Source organism: Leucopleurus acutus, assembly GCF_964270905.1.
Source record: "Leucopleurus acutus genome assembly, chromosome: 7".
Lineage (NCBI taxonomy): Eukaryota > Metazoa > Chordata > Mammalia > Artiodactyla > Delphinidae > Leucopleurus > Leucopleurus acutus.
Genome location: NC_139150.1, coordinates 8,483,820 through 8,500,775, shown reverse-complemented (window position 1 = coordinate 8,500,775; position 16,956 = coordinate 8,483,820). Strand labels below are relative to the sequence as shown.

General features: G+C 57.5%; 1 protein-coding gene across 1 annotated transcript in view; it reads left to right on the top strand.

The window, feature by feature from the left end:
• RALGPS1 (Ral GEF with PH domain and SH3 binding motif 1) overlaps positions 1-16,956 on the top strand; it is a gene marked incomplete at its 3' end in the record, with an annotated part of 264,029 nt that overhangs the window by 243,224 nt on the left and 3,849 nt on the right. Inside the window, exons 14-19 of the mRNA XM_082842036.1 lie at positions 869-920; positions 11,377-11,460; positions 12,847-12,952; positions 14,663-14,755; positions 14,930-15,035; positions 16,813-16,904. Of these exons, the coding sequence (XP_082698162.1) occupies positions 869-920; positions 11,377-11,460; positions 12,847-12,952; positions 14,663-14,755; positions 14,930-15,035; positions 16,813-16,904 (533 nt within the window). The remainder of the gene's footprint in view (positions 1-868; positions 921-11,376; positions 11,461-12,846; positions 12,953-14,662; positions 14,756-14,929; positions 15,036-16,812; positions 16,905-16,956) is intronic.

Genomic DNA, 16,956 nt, shown 5'->3' with positions numbered 1-16,956 from the left:
TCCAGTATCCAGGCGGGAGATCACCAGGCAGTTTGGGTTTCGGCTCTTCTACTTGGGAAACTCAGATGTTTTTCCGTTTGGAGCTGAAAGGCTGGGAGCACGTTACCGTATGTGCACGTGCCCTGTCTGGAGCTGAACTGGTCCCCTGCGTCCTGTAACTCCCAAGGGACCTGAGATCTCCTTTTCCCCCTCCCACTGCCCAGCTGTGGTGTCAGCAGGCAGCCCAGGCAAAGAGTGTGGAACCCAGGCCCCTCCGAGAAAATCTGTCTGCTGTCCTTGTGGCTGAAGCCGGGCCTTGGAGAGTCCAAGTCGGCCACAGGGCAGGCCTGGGGGAGGGCTGGGCCCCGCTGTGTGCGCACTGCCCAGGATCTGAAGGGTGCTCCGTCGGGGCCTCTGTCTGCTGCTATGCAGCTGCTCCCTGACCAGCGTCTAGTCGAGCCCTGACCTTCGGAGGAAGAAGTGTGCTCGTTTGGCCCCTGTCTTCACCAGGTGAGGCCTGTTTGACACTGGTTTTACTTGGGCCAGAAGGGAGGCGGTGGTGAAGCCAGGCCAGGCCAAGACAGAGGCCTAAGGGCCCAGACCCCAGAGGACTGGTGGGCAGGCAGCTGCAGCCCTCAGGGGCAGGAAAGGGAGTGGAGGACCCACCCTCAGGGGCAGGAAACAGCGGGACGGGATGGGCCGAGAGTCAGAAATAGCAGCAGCAAAGCAGAAGCCGAGCCACGCTGACAGCCACGGGGTCAGGAAGCTGTGCCTCCGGCACGTCTGTGCAGCTCGGGGCCCGGGCCCAGTGACCCAGGAGAACGGGCCGCTCCGGGTGGCCCCTCCTCTGCGAGGCCGCCGCACTCACCCATCTGTGTTCCTCTTGCAGGCAGTAGTGAGAGCTCAGAGTTTAGTGAAGAGATGTCTTCAGGGCTGGCAAGGTGAGTGTGGCCTCTGCTCGGCCTCCTTCCCAGGGGGGTCGCTCAGGGCCCGGGGAGCTGGAGACCAGCCCCCCCGACCTCACCGGCGGCCCAGCCTGGTGAGGCTGCCCTGTGGCTCCCACAGGGCAGCGTGTGCAGCCCACGGGCGGGGCTGCCGAGGCAGGAAGGCCGCTGGGCAGGATGGGCATGGGACGGGCGTCCCAGCCCCTGCTCGGGCAGCCCCGCGTATCACCTGGCCCAGAGCTGGCCCGGGAGTCTGAGGCCAGCGCCCGAGGAGACCTGGGTGCAGATTTGGTCTGAAATGAGGGTTCTGGAAACCAGACGCCTGAGAACGGGCCTCGTCTGGAGACGGGCTTGTGGCTCCGCCTGGTGGGGTCTGAGTGCGCTGCACCCCCGTGGCCTCGGGCCTTTGGGCCGACACCTGCCATGCTGGGCACTGGTGAACGAAGGGGACCCTGGCCCGGGGTTGGGCTCCCTGCAGCCCGCCTGTCTGCCCCGGGGATTCACCCCTTGCGCCTACTCCACTTGCTGCCGCTTCCTCTGCGCCAGGCACCAGGTGGGCTCTGGGAAGACAGGGACTCTGCACGGGGAGCTCCCACAGCCTAGGCGCCGCCGAAGGTGAAGGGCATCATGGCGACTTAAGTTCTGAGGGGAGCCAGGGAGACCCAGTGATGCAGAGGCAGGTCTGCACCGTCCCTCAGAGTAGCCCTTCCACTAGCCTGTGTGCACAGGCACACACACACTCACACGGACACACACGCACACACGCTACACCCTCTGCGTACGTGTGTATGTACACACATGCACATGCACACTCACGTACGCTCACACAGATTTGGGTGTACATTCACAGTGCAGGCATACATGCCTCTCACATATACACACACTCCTCCTCTGGTGTTGAAGCCGCCTGTCTCCTCAGCCTCCGCAATCATAAATGACCAGAGGAGGGGTGAATCCGGCCGTCCCTGCAGGGCAGAGTGCTGTCATGTGGAGTAAGTGATCTTTGCTGAGCACTCCCTGTGTACCAGGCACTGTCTTGGCCTCTCCCAATCCTCAGACCTAGGTACGTGGTGGTTACTCGTAAAATGTCCGTTTCGTGCCTGTGGACAGCAAGGCGTGGAGAGGTGACGTGGCGGTCCTGCCTCACCCGCCCCTGGTGGGCAGAGCTGACCCACGTCCACCTCCCCCGATCATGGGGCCCACTTCGTCACCACCATGCCTCGTCCAGAGCCGCTGCGACACTGCAGGGACTGGCCCCACGTCGGCCAGCCAGTCCATCTGTCCTCGTGAAACCCTAGGTAGGGGGCTAAAGAGGGGGAGGGACGACGCCCTGAGCCCTCGGAGCTCCTCCCTCTGTCCCGCCGCAGGCCTCCTGGAGGGATGTTTGCTCTGATTTGGGGAGCACAGGCAAACGGGCCCCACTGCCCTCTCCCTGCCTGCCCCAGGGAGGGGTGAGAGCCAAACAGGCACAGGGCAGACTCCGGATCTGATGAGCAGAAGTTTGACTTTTCTCAGCACTGGTCAGGGGACTCCTGGGGCAGCCCTGAGGAAGGGGGCTTACGGGCAATCCAGCACCTCCCCAACCACGGGCCAACGAGAGGACGTGGATCCTGAATAGTATCCACACCTGGACCTGCTCACGGCTCGTTCGTTCCTTCGTTCACTCATCCATTCCTCGTGTTCACTCGTTCGTTCCTTCGTTCACTCGTTCACTCATTCATTCAAAGCTGTTTATTAAGCGTTGCTCCCTGCCAGACACATTGCCAGTCACTGAAGGTGGCAGATACGGTTCCTACTAACCACCCGCGACTGAGATCAGAGCTGCCAGGAAGGAAGGTGGTGAGAGAACTCCCGCTCGGGGAGACGGTGCTGTGCTCCACTCAGGGGGAACACCAAACGCTGTAGCGTGTCTCTTCTGTCTCTTTCACTTAGGATCTAGCATTAGACCCGCTCTCCATCTGAATGTCTCTAACAGGACTCTGGGTGGGCTTTCTGGCAAGCGCCAGTCTCACAGACAGCTGGCCTGTGCAGGTGTCCAGCCCCGCCTCCAGGAGAATGGCCTGTCCCTCACCTCCTCGGGACCCAGCTCCCAGTCCGGCCCCTTCTTGCGGAGGGGAACAGGAGACCACCTGCTTTGGAGGATGCCGGCGGGGCTAGGATGTCCCCTCTGGCACCTTCCGAGACCCAGGGCGGTCCTGACGGTCCAGACGCCAGCTGCCCCTCGGCCTCCAGCTCCCGCGGCCCAGCCTCCAGTCTCCATTTCCATCCTGCACTGGCCTCTTCTCATGTCCCCCAGAAAGAGTCCACTCCCTCAAAAGCATGTGAGCGTTCTAGACTTTCCTGAAGACCCCATGGGAGACTTGGAGGGGATTTATCTCACACGCTTTAACATCTTTGTAAAATGTTACTCGTTTCTCTCACAGTTCAGTGACCACAGTTCCTGTTGCTGCCTGGGCCTCCTTATTCCTAACCTCCGCCCGCCCAGAGCCCTGGCCCACGGGATCTCCGTCCACGCCGGCCTCCCCCATGCCATGTTGCCCCTGCTCACTGAAGGGGAACAGATTCCCTCTTCCCCGGGAGCCGGGCCTCACTCTTCCTGGCCCCAGAGACCAGCGGCTGCCCCCAAGGAACCTCCCCTCCCAGACCCCCTGCCCGCTGTTCCCAGCAAACGCTGTAAGAACCCGCTCTCCCTGCATTTTTACACGTGCATCGGTGGACGGTGGCGTCACAACCAGAGACAAGGGTGCAGGAGAGGGCTGGGCCAGTCCCCACAGAGGAAGAGGTCCTGTCTGTTCCAGTCCCCAGAGGCCAGGCTGGGAGAGGGGGGCAGCACCTTGCCCCACAGCCCTGAAGCTTACAGGCCACAACCTTCAACTGACTTGCCCCCCAGCCCCCCAGCCCTGGTGACAAGCTTGGCCTTGGCCAGGAAGAGACATGGAGCCAGATACCAGCACGCAGGGCCGGGAGGCCCAGGCCAGTGACCCAGCCGCCAGCACACACCCCTCTGTTGGTCTCAGGGCACATCATAGTCAGCCTTTGTGCTGCTGTGAACAGGCAGGTAGGACGGTTCTCGTTGTCTGGCCAAGGGTGGGATCGTGTGGCCCATCTTGCAAGTTTGCCTTCCCTGATTCACTCCCCTGACGTTTCAGCCCTGTGGCCCCCAGGTGTCCTTGGGTGGCAGCCGGAGCTCAGGCTGTGCCCAGTGGTTCCTGAAGTGGCCAGCCTTAAAGAGCACCCGCTTTGGAGCCCCCAGCATCCCGGGACCCGCCCGGCTGCCCTGGCGGAGTGACTGCAGCCAGCCACTGTTCCTGCTGGGCCTTCTGCCCCTGCTCTCACCCTCCTGTCCCTAATCCAGCTCTGCCTCAGCAGGTCACAGGGCCCGTGGGCTGAGGAGGGACGGGAAGAGATGGGAGCCCTGAGGCGGCCAGACCCTGGGCAGTGCTGGTCATTTCTCAGCCCCCAGGTGGCCCCCAAAGACCCTCCCTGTCTTCAGAGCCCAGAATGAGGACAGAGTGGTGGTCCTGGGTCAGGGTCCTGGGGAGGGGGCAAGGGTGGGACACCCCTCACATCCCTGACCTGGTGTTTTCTCACCTGGTCCTGGGAGTGGGACGAAGGCAGGAGAGCCCTGTGTCACATCTGCTTTCCCAGGGAGGCAGGGAGGTGGCCCCGGAAAGGCATTTTCAGTGCATCCTGGATGAAGTGGAATGTGGGAACTGTGGACACTGCACCAGGCTGGCCTCAGCAAACCTCAGCCTCCTCAGAAATGGCACGGGGAGCGGGGAGCGTTAGTCGGGCCTGTCGGTAAGAGGTAACAGCTGCTTCTTTACGCCTGCGCTGGCACTGAAGTGAGAACAAGAACCTCAGCCTAGGAGTTAAACATTTTAAATGAGGTTTTTACAGAGAGCGAAGTGGGTGATGGGGATGAACACATATGTGTGTGTGTATGAAGGTACATAATATCATTCCTCTTGGTTGTCTCTGCTTGTAGAGTTACGGAGAGACTTTCTTTATTTTCTTTTTCTGTATTCTCCAAATTTTCTACAATGGGTAAATGTTTCTTTTTCACCCAGGAAAAAGACAACATTTAACTTTCTAAAAGAGGGTGTAATCAGAAATGTTTCCTGGTCACTTTTTAAGGGGTGAAATATGAAAGCACGTCACAAAGTTCATTCTGAAATACTCAGCCATCCTTCTGCTCTAGTCTGACGTTGCCAGGCTGTGCAGAATGGCCTTCTCATGTGACAGACAAGCCAAACTATGGGTGGCGGAGAGACTAGGAGGCAGAGGGGTCCTTGGAGGAAGCCCCTCTGGTGGGAGAGGGTAAGGGAGCAGGAGAGGAAAATGCACCAGCCTCCTCAGAAGCAGAGCTGTTCACCCTCCTTCCTGGGGAGGTCGAGCTGCATCAGGGGGCCGGTCACAGCTCACGGACGGACCAGGTGGGAGACAGAGATTCAATCCACGATGCCAGGTGCACAGGGGGTCATGAAGAGGACGAGACGGGAAAGCCCAGCAGGGGGACCCGAGTCAGACTGGGGGTTCGTGGGTGGCTTCTGGTAGAGGCAATGGTTCAGCAAAAGCCGAGGACATTGGGTGAAGAGGACCACAGTGGGCCCTCAAGGGGGGTCCTGGGACCTGAGGAGGCTGCGAGGCCTGAGTCATGTCCAAGGAGGGGAGAGGTGGCCCAGGGAAGCTGCGTGTCCCTGAGTCTTTGCAGGAGGGGTGGGCTCCGTGATGAGCCCTGGTCTCTGAAGTTCTGAATGTGCCTCTGCAGAGAGAGGTCGTCGTGACCTCTGGACACTGTCAGCAGCGTTGTAGGGTGGAGGGGTGGCCAGGGCTGAGGTCAGGGCCGCCTACTCTCTCAAGGACCTTGGCATGTCTCTCAAGCTCTCCGAGCCTCAGGTTCCCCAGCTCTACAGGGAGGATGCTCACAGGAAGTACTGGACACATAGGTGCAGTTGCTCCTGGCGGGGAACCTACTTTGGGATGTGTATGAATTTCGCTCAGTAGGAACTTCTCGCCAGCAAGCAAGACATCCCGGAGTCTAAGGCTGGTTGGGACGAAGAGAAAATTTCCCACATGGCAGTTCAGTCGTCATGGGGTGGATGGGCTACAGTGCAGGCAAGTGTCTGCCAGCCCTGCTGGCCTCCAGGGTGACTCTGAATTGCGGGGAAGGCCCCTTTAAGAGGGTGCTGTCGACAGTTGGCCTGTAGGTGCTCTGGGGTGTAGAGGAGGTTGGGTGACACAGTTTCCGCACTGTGCTGTCTTTAGCCTATGAAATCTTCTAGCATCCTTAGGAAGACCCCAGGAAAGTGGAGTCATGGCAGCAGAGCCCCAGGCCTGCTACCCACAAGTCAGAGTCTTTAAAACACTCCTTTTCCTCCTGGAGAAGGTCAGAGGACTCTGGTAGATGCCTTGGGATTGCCAGGGTTCAAGGGTGCCTCTTGGGCCCCAAACTCTGCGGCATGTTAGGAGAGGGAGGCGAAGTTCTGGGGGCGATCCTGGAGGCAAGGGGTCCACTTCAACTGAAGTGCAGCCATGAGGGTGGCTGTTCTCAGGGTGACCCTCACAGAGGCCTCACTGCCCCACCCCGTCCCCTGTGGCTGAGGCCCAGGAACCCCCCCGGCTGGTGGCCCTCCCCTTCCTACCCTCAGTCTGGTTCCCCGGGTCCATCGTGCTGCTCCGTTCTGCTGCTCTGCCTTGGGTGGCAGCCCAGGTGGGTGATGTGCCAAGCTTCTGATTTTGGATCCCCCAGAGATGACACCCCTTGCCCTGTTGTCAGCATCAGACACTGATGTCTGGGGAGTTAGGCTCCACCCAGGAGCTCAGGCCCCTCTGGGAGAGAAGAGCGGGCAACAGTCCCTGGCCTTTTGCTTGATCCTGTGCTTGGACCCTGACAGACAAGGGCTGGGCCCTGTCTGCTAGCTGCTGTGGCTTCACAGGTAGCTGAGAAATCTCTGCCCACAACCTCTCTGTCCAGCACCTACAACCTCTCAGAGTCAGGTCCTAGAAGGTGGACAGGACCCTCCTTCCATCTGGTGTTGACCCTTCTCTATGCATACCTGCTATGCTCTCCTCTCCTTCTGCAGCCCAGATTTCTAGACCTCTCAGCTCACACTGGGGAAGCTTGATGCCTCATAGCTCCCAAGTTTACGTGTTATAGCTTCAGCGAGCCACAGAGCCGGACTGTCAGCCTCTCAAATCTGGTTCTTAATTGCCAAGAGAGAAAACCTGATTGACCTGGCTTGGATCAAGGGTGGTTCTGTCCCCTCAGCTAAGCATGCAGTGCAGATATAGCTCCTAGGGACCCACTCAGTGGATCAGGGACGCTACCCAGAGAAAAATGTGATTCCCAGGCAGCAGAAGTCCTTTAACAAGTACTGCAGGAAGGGACATCCCAGGCCCAGCAGAACTTAGGGTGGCAGCTTCCTGCCTGCAGATGAGGGTAAGTCATTAGGTAGCGGCAAGGACCAAGACCTGGTCCAATGGGACGGCTTCCCAGCAAGGGTTTGCTGGTACAGGTGGACACTGTTGATGAACAGCATCACTTGAACCCTTCCACAGGTACACTCCTACCAGGGGCTCTGTGCACTTGAGATAGAAGAATGGTGGGGGACTGGTACTTCTGCTAAGACAAGATTACTGAGGCCTCAATGTAATTATTATCCAAGACTTCTCCTTGCTCCCCACTCCTGGACCAGCAACAGCGACTCAGGGCTTTCTGATATTTAACCCCCAAGATACCTACCACCTAATGTGTACCTAGAAAACTACTGAGGAGAAGATGCCTTTCAGACCTGCCTCAGCCAGTCTGAATTCTCATGATGCTGTTGGCCTAAGCAGGACCCTGGCTGCTTCCACCTCAATGGCACCAACCATCTTCCTCTTCCCTGTGTTGTGATCTTGGGCAAGTTACTCCACCTCTCTAAGCCTCAGACTCCTTGTCTATAACATGGGGATAAGAACAGTGCCTGCCCCACAGTATTGTGTGATTAAATAGGATAGTGAACGAGTACTGCTTAGCACATTGCCTGGTACCCATCCTCCCCGCCATCACCATCATCCCATCATCTGATCCTCCTCATCGTCACCACCCTATCCCCGTCATCGTCATCTTTATCATCCCCATCATCATCATCATCTTCTTCTTCTTGAACTCGCTTTGGGACTGAGGCGTTCTACTTGGTTGCCAGCCCACAGCTTCCCCAGACCAGACTCCCCATGAGGTGAGTGGCCTGCTGCAGCCCTCTTCCCCCAGATCCTCCTTAAGATCTGTCCCTGAGAGGGAGCAGTAGAATGGCTCTCCTGGGATACATTCTGTTCAGCCACTTGTTCCCAGTATGTTGCTGGGAAAGGTGTCTGTGGTTCTGGAGTTGGGAGCCCCCGTCGGTTGGAGAAATGCCTTTATTTCTGGAGTTCACCAGATACCACTGCCCACTCATTTTGCATTTTCTGGCCGTGAACATTCAAATAACAAATCTTCTCAAAGCACTGGAAGTGGTTCCAGTGGCTGAAGATCCTGTCTCCTCTGTGCTGATGCTAGCCCGCCTGGGCCCAGCCAGAGCCGCCCCACCTGTCACAGCCCTCCTCCAGCCCTGCAGTGCTTGCCTTGGGAGGGAAGGCTGGCCACCACCCTGCCTATAGTCTCCTAAAAGCTGGCCTTGGGGAAAAGTCACCATTACACTGCACTTCAAAGCCAGCGTTACTCCCCAGGCTCCAGGTGGAGCAGGCTCTGACCTCCCCTACCTGGAGTAGTTTGACTGATGCAGGCCCTTGGCTCATGTGGAAAAGACATCCTCCCTATGTGAGCACTTGTGTCTCCATCCCTAGTGACAGGCCAATGGGTGGCTTCACCCATTGGTGAAGTGGCTTCACCTCCTTGAGCCCCAGTTTCCTCGTCTAAGACAGGGTGAGAACAGCGCCCCTCACAGAGCTGGGAGGAACGGTGTGTGGAAGCACTTAGCCACCTCCTGACGAGCGGGGATAAATGACAGCTGCTCTTAAATGTCAGGCAGCCAGAACCACCAGGAGAAGACTCCATCGGGGGAGTCAAGGGACCAGGGACCTGGGAGGTGGCCCCAGCCCAGGAGATCCAGGCTCTACAAATCTGTGGCCATCCAGCCTCAGACACTGACAAAGCCCGCCCAGTGTGAGCTGCAGCAGGAACCTGTGAGTAGGGGTGCCTCTGAGAGCGGAACGCCAGGAAGCCGCCCACATGGTGCTGGCTCCAAATGAGGACCCTGTCCCCATGGCGGACTCCTCCCCATGCGACAACTCAACCTCTCTCCCACCCTGAAAACTGTGGGTTCAAATCCTGACTTACTTGGCTCATGCCTCGGTTAAGTGTCTTCACATCCCTGAGCCTCAGTTCCCCATTCTGGGGAGGATGATGGTGCTGAAACAAAGCTCCCATGAGATAGTCAATGGCCTGACACATAGGAGCGGTCATTAACTAGTGACTCTCCCGTGAGCCGCCCTGTGACCCCCGGCGTCCCTGCGCTCCCCCCAGCAGTCCGCTGCCCTTGGGAGCACCTCACTCCTTTAGGAAGAGCGTGAGGAAAGACTGCTTAAAAGCCTAGACTGGTTGGAAGACGCTGACTTAAAGCTCTCTGTCAACAAACGTCAGTCCTGCCAAACGTCTGTTAAGTGTGCAGCCACGGAGTGTCTCAAAGAAGCGGAGAGAATGATGGAGAGACGGTAGCAGCACCAACCACATCGCCCCGTCTGTGGAACAGTCCACTGTCATCACACAGTGTCCTGGGGTACCAGGAACAAAGACTCGTGAGAAGAAAGGTGGAGAAGAAGGGGCCGGAGGATCCAGCTCTGCCAACTCCAAACAGACGGCGGCTCAGAGCGGGAATCCAGATCAAATGAGGAGACGTCCTCCGGGCACAGAGATGCTCACTGTCAGACCCTGCCCTGACTCATAAGCGATCCCGGTTACAGCTGGGCGGGGGTGGGGGGGGAGCGTCCCTGGAGGCAGGCTGTTGGCGCTCTGCACAGCCTGCTCAAGCACGGGGATGTGACGTGCTGTGGTGTCATGCCCAGCCGTGAAGAGAGGGAGGAGTCAGTGTGGCCTGTAGGCTGGGAGTTGAGCGTGTCGGGACCTCTGAGCCACGGCTCGTGGTGCGGGTGGGGTGGGCCTGTGACCATCATCTGTCACGAGGGTTGGGTGGGGAATGGGCTGAGACCCATTACGTTCGAGGACTTGGGGGACCAAGCACATGCTCCAGCTCTTTGTCACCTAAAGAGGAGTGGCTGATGGACGAAAGGGACAGGGTCCCGGGGCAGTCGACCTGGAGGACCATCAGACTCCCACCAGCCCTGAACGTGGGCTTCGGGACAGCAAACCCAAGATGGTCATCAAGAACAGTTCCTTCTTGAGTGGAGGATGGAGGGGCAGAGAGCAGCGCAGCCCCCTCTCGGAGGAACCTGAGCTCGGTGACGGCGCGATGCACCAGCTGCCGTGAATGACGATGACCCCACACCACCTCCCAGGTGTCCAGTGCCACGGGGGAACATGGGGCAACCTGGACTGGCAGTGGACAACAGAGGGAACACTTGAAAAGGACGTCTGGACCTTGTCTGGCTTTATAAATTGGGTTGCATCATTGTTTGGCCAATGGAAAGCTATAGCCCAGGGACAGACCATGCTGCAGGGGTGGGGAGAAGGTGGAGGATCAAGTAGACACAGGAAGTCATTCTGCCAAGAGAGGAAAAGGATAAAGAGAGGAGAGGAAGACGGAAGCCTTCCCCCACATAGGTTAAGATCCCCACCTACCCTGGAAGCTACGTCTTCCCCTGGAAAGGCTCACTGCTGGGGAACTACAGGTGAGAGAGCGGCCTGATGGGCAGCCCACGGAGAGGTCCTGGAGCACCAGTTCTTGGAGTCTGCAGCAGGTCACAGAGCAGGTTTGCAGGGAACCATCTGGGGCCAGCAAAGAGACTGTCCGATGGAGAAGACGTAGCAAACGGAGGAATTCAGTAGTGCCCGGGTGAATAATGATGCTTCACATGCCCCACCCCACCCCCACCCTGGGCCAACACGCAAGACAGCCCACAATTCCGTGTCTGTGCGCTTTTAATTGGATTGACCATGGAATATTTGGGCTACACAGCATTTTCTCTCAACCTCACATTGGGATAAGGGGTGTGCCTGGATTTTAGTCATCCCCTTGACACTGGAAGAAAGGTGAACATTCAGTTAAAAGGTTAAGGAAACACTTACCTGGAGACTTGGGGACTCGCCCTGTTGGAGGCTCCAGGGGTGTTGTGTTCACTAACCTAGCAGCTCCAGCTGTGCCCCAGATGTGCTTGCAGTGTGACTGAGGAGGCTGGGGGAAGAGTTGGGGCTGAGGCTTCCTGAGCTGATGACCACATAGTCTGTGATGCCCTCGCCTCCTTCAGGAGTGGTCTTTCCAGGCTGTTGCTAAAACTCAACCCTTTTCCTCTGAAGCAGGGGACGTCTCTATGCCACGCTGGGGCCCAACTGGCGGGTTCCAGTTCGGAATTCTCCCAGAACCCGGAGCTGCGTCTACAGGTATTCATTTATTCATGTGATCATTTATTCAACAAGTAGCTCTATGGTGCTTGCTGGGTGCCAAGCACTGTGCTTGATGCTGCCGACGAGACGGACTCAGCCTCTGCCTCAGCCTGTAGGGCTGCTGCTTCAGGAAAGCAGAAACGGAACAGAAAATCACGGGTGCCGATGGGCCAGAGAGGAGGCCTCCCTGGAGAAAAGACTGGAAGAGTGATAGGAGTCAGCCAAGTGAAGTGAAGAGAGGTGTAGGGGGAAGAAGAGTACCTGCAGCCCAAGGGACAGCCCGTGGGGCCGTGAGGCAGGAAGAGCTGGGTGATTTGGGGAGTGAAGGAAAGTCCTCGTTGTAAGAAATGAGCGGGGGAGAGGGTGGCAGGTGAGGCCAGAGAGGTGGGCCAGAGCCACGTCCAGCAGGGGGAGAGGATGGTGGTCTCAAAGGCACTGGAGGGGTTGCCTGGGGGTGGGGGCAGGGTATTGGCAGAGCCAGGTCATGCTGGCCACGGTGTGCAGGGCGCGTGGGAGGAAGGCAAGCGTGGACACAGGGAGGTGAGGCGAGAGTATTGGGCAGTCGTTCAAAGGATGACCAAGTTCTGGCCTGAGTTGGGGGGAGTGGGGTGGCTGAGATGGGCATATTTAGGGCATGGGATCAATGAGTCCTTGGGATTGCTGAGGTTTCGGGGGTGAACTGACGAGAGGAGAGAACCCCCAGGTTTCTGGCTCCTTCAGCCAGTGGGTGGTGATGCCTTCCACTGGGATGCGGAGGGAGCGCTGCTCGGCTTTCATGCAGGGTTGAGGGAGGTGTCTACGGGAGGTGCCTCTCCAGGGAGCTGAAGCGGATGCTTAGGCGAGCGGCCTGGGCTGTGCTGCACTTGGACTCTTCACCTGTAGGTGGCGCCCGAATCCCCATGGCAGAGAAGGGGGAAGGAGCCGTGCCGCAAAGGCGCAGGGCATGGGGGTTTGGGGCCGCTGCCCCCCTTTTTACTCCATCCCCTCCACTCCCACTTCCTCGCTGCTCCTGCCAACACAGGAAGGAGGAGGTGCCGCGCAGGCCCCAAGCTCCGCAGGTGGAGAGGAAGCCAGGATAGGGCACGGGTGCTGCTGGGGGCCTGGATTACAGGGAACGTGGGCACCAAGCCTAGAGCCGCTCAGCACTCAGAAGGACGCGGGAGGTGCAAGTTCTCAGCTGTGGGTGAGCCCAAGGCCACCGTCCTTCAGGTTTTCCAGGCCCTCGGGGCCCTCCCCTCCCTAGCCTTGCCCAGCACTGTTGAGTCCTTGTCCTGTGGCGCCATTATGGACCCGGCAGTGGGGGACCCGTGGGCCCCAGTGGGTGAGAGGGTGTCTGACCTCAGCTCCTCCAAGGCGACGTCTGACTGGTGGTCTCCCCTGCAGCCCCACCGGCCCGTGCATCTGTACGCTGGGGAGCTCGGCAGCGGTCCCCACCATGGAGGGGCCTCTGCGAAGGAAAACTCTGCTCAAGGAAGGACGGAAGCCCGCGGTGAGTGCAGAGGCACATCTGTCTAGAGGCGGCATGGGCAGCAGGGAGGGCATGGGCTCCAGAGACCGGCCAACCGGGGTTCCAGTCCAGTTGTGCCACTGAGTGGCAGGGCCTCAGTTTCCACATCTGTAAATTGGGATAAAATAGTCCCTACATCCTGGAGGACTTGGCAGGACTGTCACGTGTGTGGCCCTGCACACACTGAGCAGGCGGTGAATGGGACTGTGTGATTACCTTGAGGGCAGGCGGAGGCCTGGAGACCCTGGGAGTCAGGGAGGGTGCTGTGCCCGAGACGGGCAGCACGGCCTGGGTGGGATCCCGATGCAGATCCCCTCCCCCTTCGGCAGCATCATGAAACGCGTGGTGGAAAGGACAGGGACAAGGAATCAGGAGGCCTCTCAGGCTCCCCCACCAGCCACCGGGTCACCACGCGCTGAACCCAGATGCCCCTGGCTCCGTGACCCCTCAGCCGCTTGCCAAGACCTCTTTGTTTGTTCTACGGAGCATCCACGGCAAGCTGCCTGCAAGCCCGCCTGTGAGCCGCAGCTCCAGGCAGCGTCTGCCCGTGTCTGCTCTGGCCTTCCTCTCCTGCCCCGGCTGCCTCTTGCCCCGTCCACTGCCCACAAAGCCACCTGGCGATGCCCCCTCCTACCGGCGCCCCGTGAAGATGCCAGGCCCCTAGCCGAGGTGCTGCTCTAGAAGCTCCCCTGTCTTCGGGTGCTTGGTGGTTCTTGGGTGAGGAGAAGAGCCTTCATCCCAGCCCTGGGCCACAATCTGTCCCTTGGACCCAGAGTGTCACAAAGCGTCCTGCGACATGAGGCCCTATATCTGGTCTGCTGTACAGACCTGCTTGCTGCCCTACTGTACCGGGTCCAGGCTCCAGTCATTCTGAGGCCAGAGCGATGCTGGTTGGCCCGCTGGTGAGCGATGAAGTTAATCCAGGGGGTCATGACCCATATTTCTGAGTAGGATAGAATAGACTGGAAAATGTCGGAGTTTCTTACACATAGTAAAAGTGGATATTGTTTCATGAAGCTTCTTTCAGTTCAACATACATATGCACATGTGTTGTACACACCTGTGGGTGTCATCAAAAAGGTCTGAAAGCCAGTGCTTTCACCATCTGAGGTGACGCAGTTCCCCCACCAACCCCGCGCCCCGCCCCCCGCCAGTGTGAAGAGGAGCCTTGTAGGTCGTGATGCAGAGCGGACTGCTTCATGCCTAGAGGAACAAAAGCCACACCTGCAGCTTGGCCCTGCCAGGCGTCCCCTCTTCTGGCCATAAATGCTTTCAAAGTGCTGCCATCCGCTTGCAGCCAGAGCGCCCCATTGCAGACATTATGGTTCTTCTAGGTTATGGTTTAGCTTGTCCGTGTTTCGAAACTCTTTTTCCCCAGGACATTCTTGGGTTCAGGTCACCTGAATACATAGAAGTTATGCCTTGGCACTGCCCTAAACAAGGTGGGAAAAGGAAAGGCTCTTGGGGTAAAGGAGAGGGAGGGCTTAGGGCTGATGAGCTACTGAGGAGTCTCCCTCCTCTAGGCCCTGGGAGGAGTGGCACTGAGGGCTGGCGGGCAGGGACGAGATGAGGCCTGCGCTGGCACCGCTCGGGAGGAAGGGCCCCCCCTTTCCACCCATGTAGCTGGGTCTCTAGCCAGGCAGTGGGGGACTCTGCCCCTCCACTTGTGACATTGTCACTCTGCCTCTGCAGCTGTCCTCGTGGACCAGGTACTGGGTCATCCTCTCAGGATCCACCCTCCTGTACTACGGAGCCAAGTCCTTGAGGGGCACAGACAGAAAACACGTACGTTCCACCAAAGGCCTCTCTGTGCTGCCACTTTGTTTGGTGCGAAGTGCAGCGGGGTGGGTGGAGGTGGGCAAGGCGGCAGGAGTGGAAGGAGCCTTGCCTGGCCCAGGTCGGCCTTCCTTGGGGAGCGGAGGGTGTGGGCCTCACGGCTGTGCTGTTGTTCCTCTGCAGTATAAATCCACACCTGGCAAAAAGGTCTCCGTCGTGGGCTGGATGGTGCAGCTGCCCGATGACCCCGAGCACCCGGACATCTTCCAGCTGAATAACCCCGACAAAGGTAGGCAGCAGGCCAGCGCTGGGAGCCTGTAGCTTCTCTCTGCCCTCTTTCTTCTGCTGCTACATGTGCGTTTCGAAACAGTAGGGACTTCTGAGGCTGCTGCTTTCCTTTTGCTTTAGGTTCTGATGTTCACAGGGTCCCTCGTTGGTCCACAAAAGCTGCTTAGATCGTGGTGGGCGTGTCCACTGAGCAGTGTGCATGACACGTGGCAGCCGGAATCCTTTTCACCTATGGCTGCTGGGGCCCATCACCCCTGGAACTCTAGCCTCAGGGTCCTGGAATGAATAACATAGCGCGGATGAGGCAGTGACCATGCGGCTGGAGGAGTCTTGGGTGTTGGGAGATTTCAAGGCCCCCCCGGCATTGCCTGTGCCGTGAGACTCTGGCAGTGTCCTGATCCAAGGCCAAATCAGAGAAGAACCCTTCTATAAAAGCTCCAACTTCCACTTGCCCAGTCATCTCCCAGTTCCTCCTGGTTTTGTTCTTCCCCCATGAGCATGCTGAGAAGAAGGAGAGGTTCTGCACTGAGGTTCGGAATAGGCCATGCTAACCTCCTTGGCGGCCTACGTCACGTGACAAAAGCCCGGATTTCCTGGGTCTCCTAGCTAGGCAAGTTCACTGGAGCTGTAAAGACCCTGAGCATCTTCACACCTTCACAGGAATGTTCTAATGCAGGGTTCATGTACGTACGATTGCCCAGGGATCTTGTAAAAATTCAGATTTGGATTCAGTGGATCTGGAGTAGAGACCAAGATTCTCTATTTCTAACAAACTCCCAGGTAATGCAGATGATGGTGCTGGTGGAGGGTCAGGGTTTGAATGTTGTTAGCTGGGAATTAAAGAAGTGAGAGCCTCAAGGAGCCCAGGGAATGGAGAGAGCCAAGTCCTCTGCTCTGCTTCTGAGTGATTGAACCACGTATGGCTACGCACACGTCATAGTGTTTCCTCAGGCTGGTTACCATTTGAGTTTCTTCGTGAGGCTCTGGGACCAGATTAGAGGCGGTTTCTTTAGGAAGTAAATGTTGTACCTATACCAGCTTGACTTAAAGACTGTATGGTCATGGGGTCCACAGGCCATTCTCGGGGCTGAGCCCAGAGGAAAGCACTGTCCCCAAGCAGAGGGAAATATGACGCAGCAGGTGGCCAAGGTCCATGGATAGAATGCAAAAGGTCTGTGAGCTTGGGTGGCAAAAAGATCACATCTCTGTTTCCCATGACCTCTAATTCCTTTAATTATAAGTATTAAACTACTAACTAGAATGTTCACAATACCTGTGATTTTATCTGCAAGAGAAACCACAGATATTTTCACATCACGTATTATTGCAGATATCTTAGAATAGCATTTTTGTTCAGCTCTTTGCAGTTGCAGTACAGTATCAGACCTGCCCCCAGATCTTGTCATTAGCGCATTAATAAATGAGCACGTAGAGAATGATATCACTCATTTATTTTTTAGCAGTTTGGTAACTGTATTTCAGTATTATTGATTTTCTTTCTATTTTATTTTATGCATTTGAAACATAATTCTGAGAAGGGTCCACAGGCTTCACCAGAGCCAAAGGCACCATGGCTGGAAAAATGGTTAAGAGCCCTGGTCCAAAGAGACAGGCGGGGAGCACGGGAGCCTCCTCCTCTACACGCCCCGAGCTTGCCTTGGGCTGCTCCTGACTTTCCCTAGTTTAGTTACCCAGGTCCACGTTTATCTTCACGCCACAGTCACAGGCAGACCCTCCCACGTGACCTTCCTCTTAACCAGTGGTTTTCTACCCATCAGGCAATGTTTACAAGTTCCAGACTGGTTCCCGGTTTCATGCAATACTGTGGCACAAGCATTTGGATGACGCATGTAAAAGCAACAGGCCTCAGGTAAAGTCACCAAAGTCCTGCTTGTTACCTAAAATACCCTCTCCCACCCTCG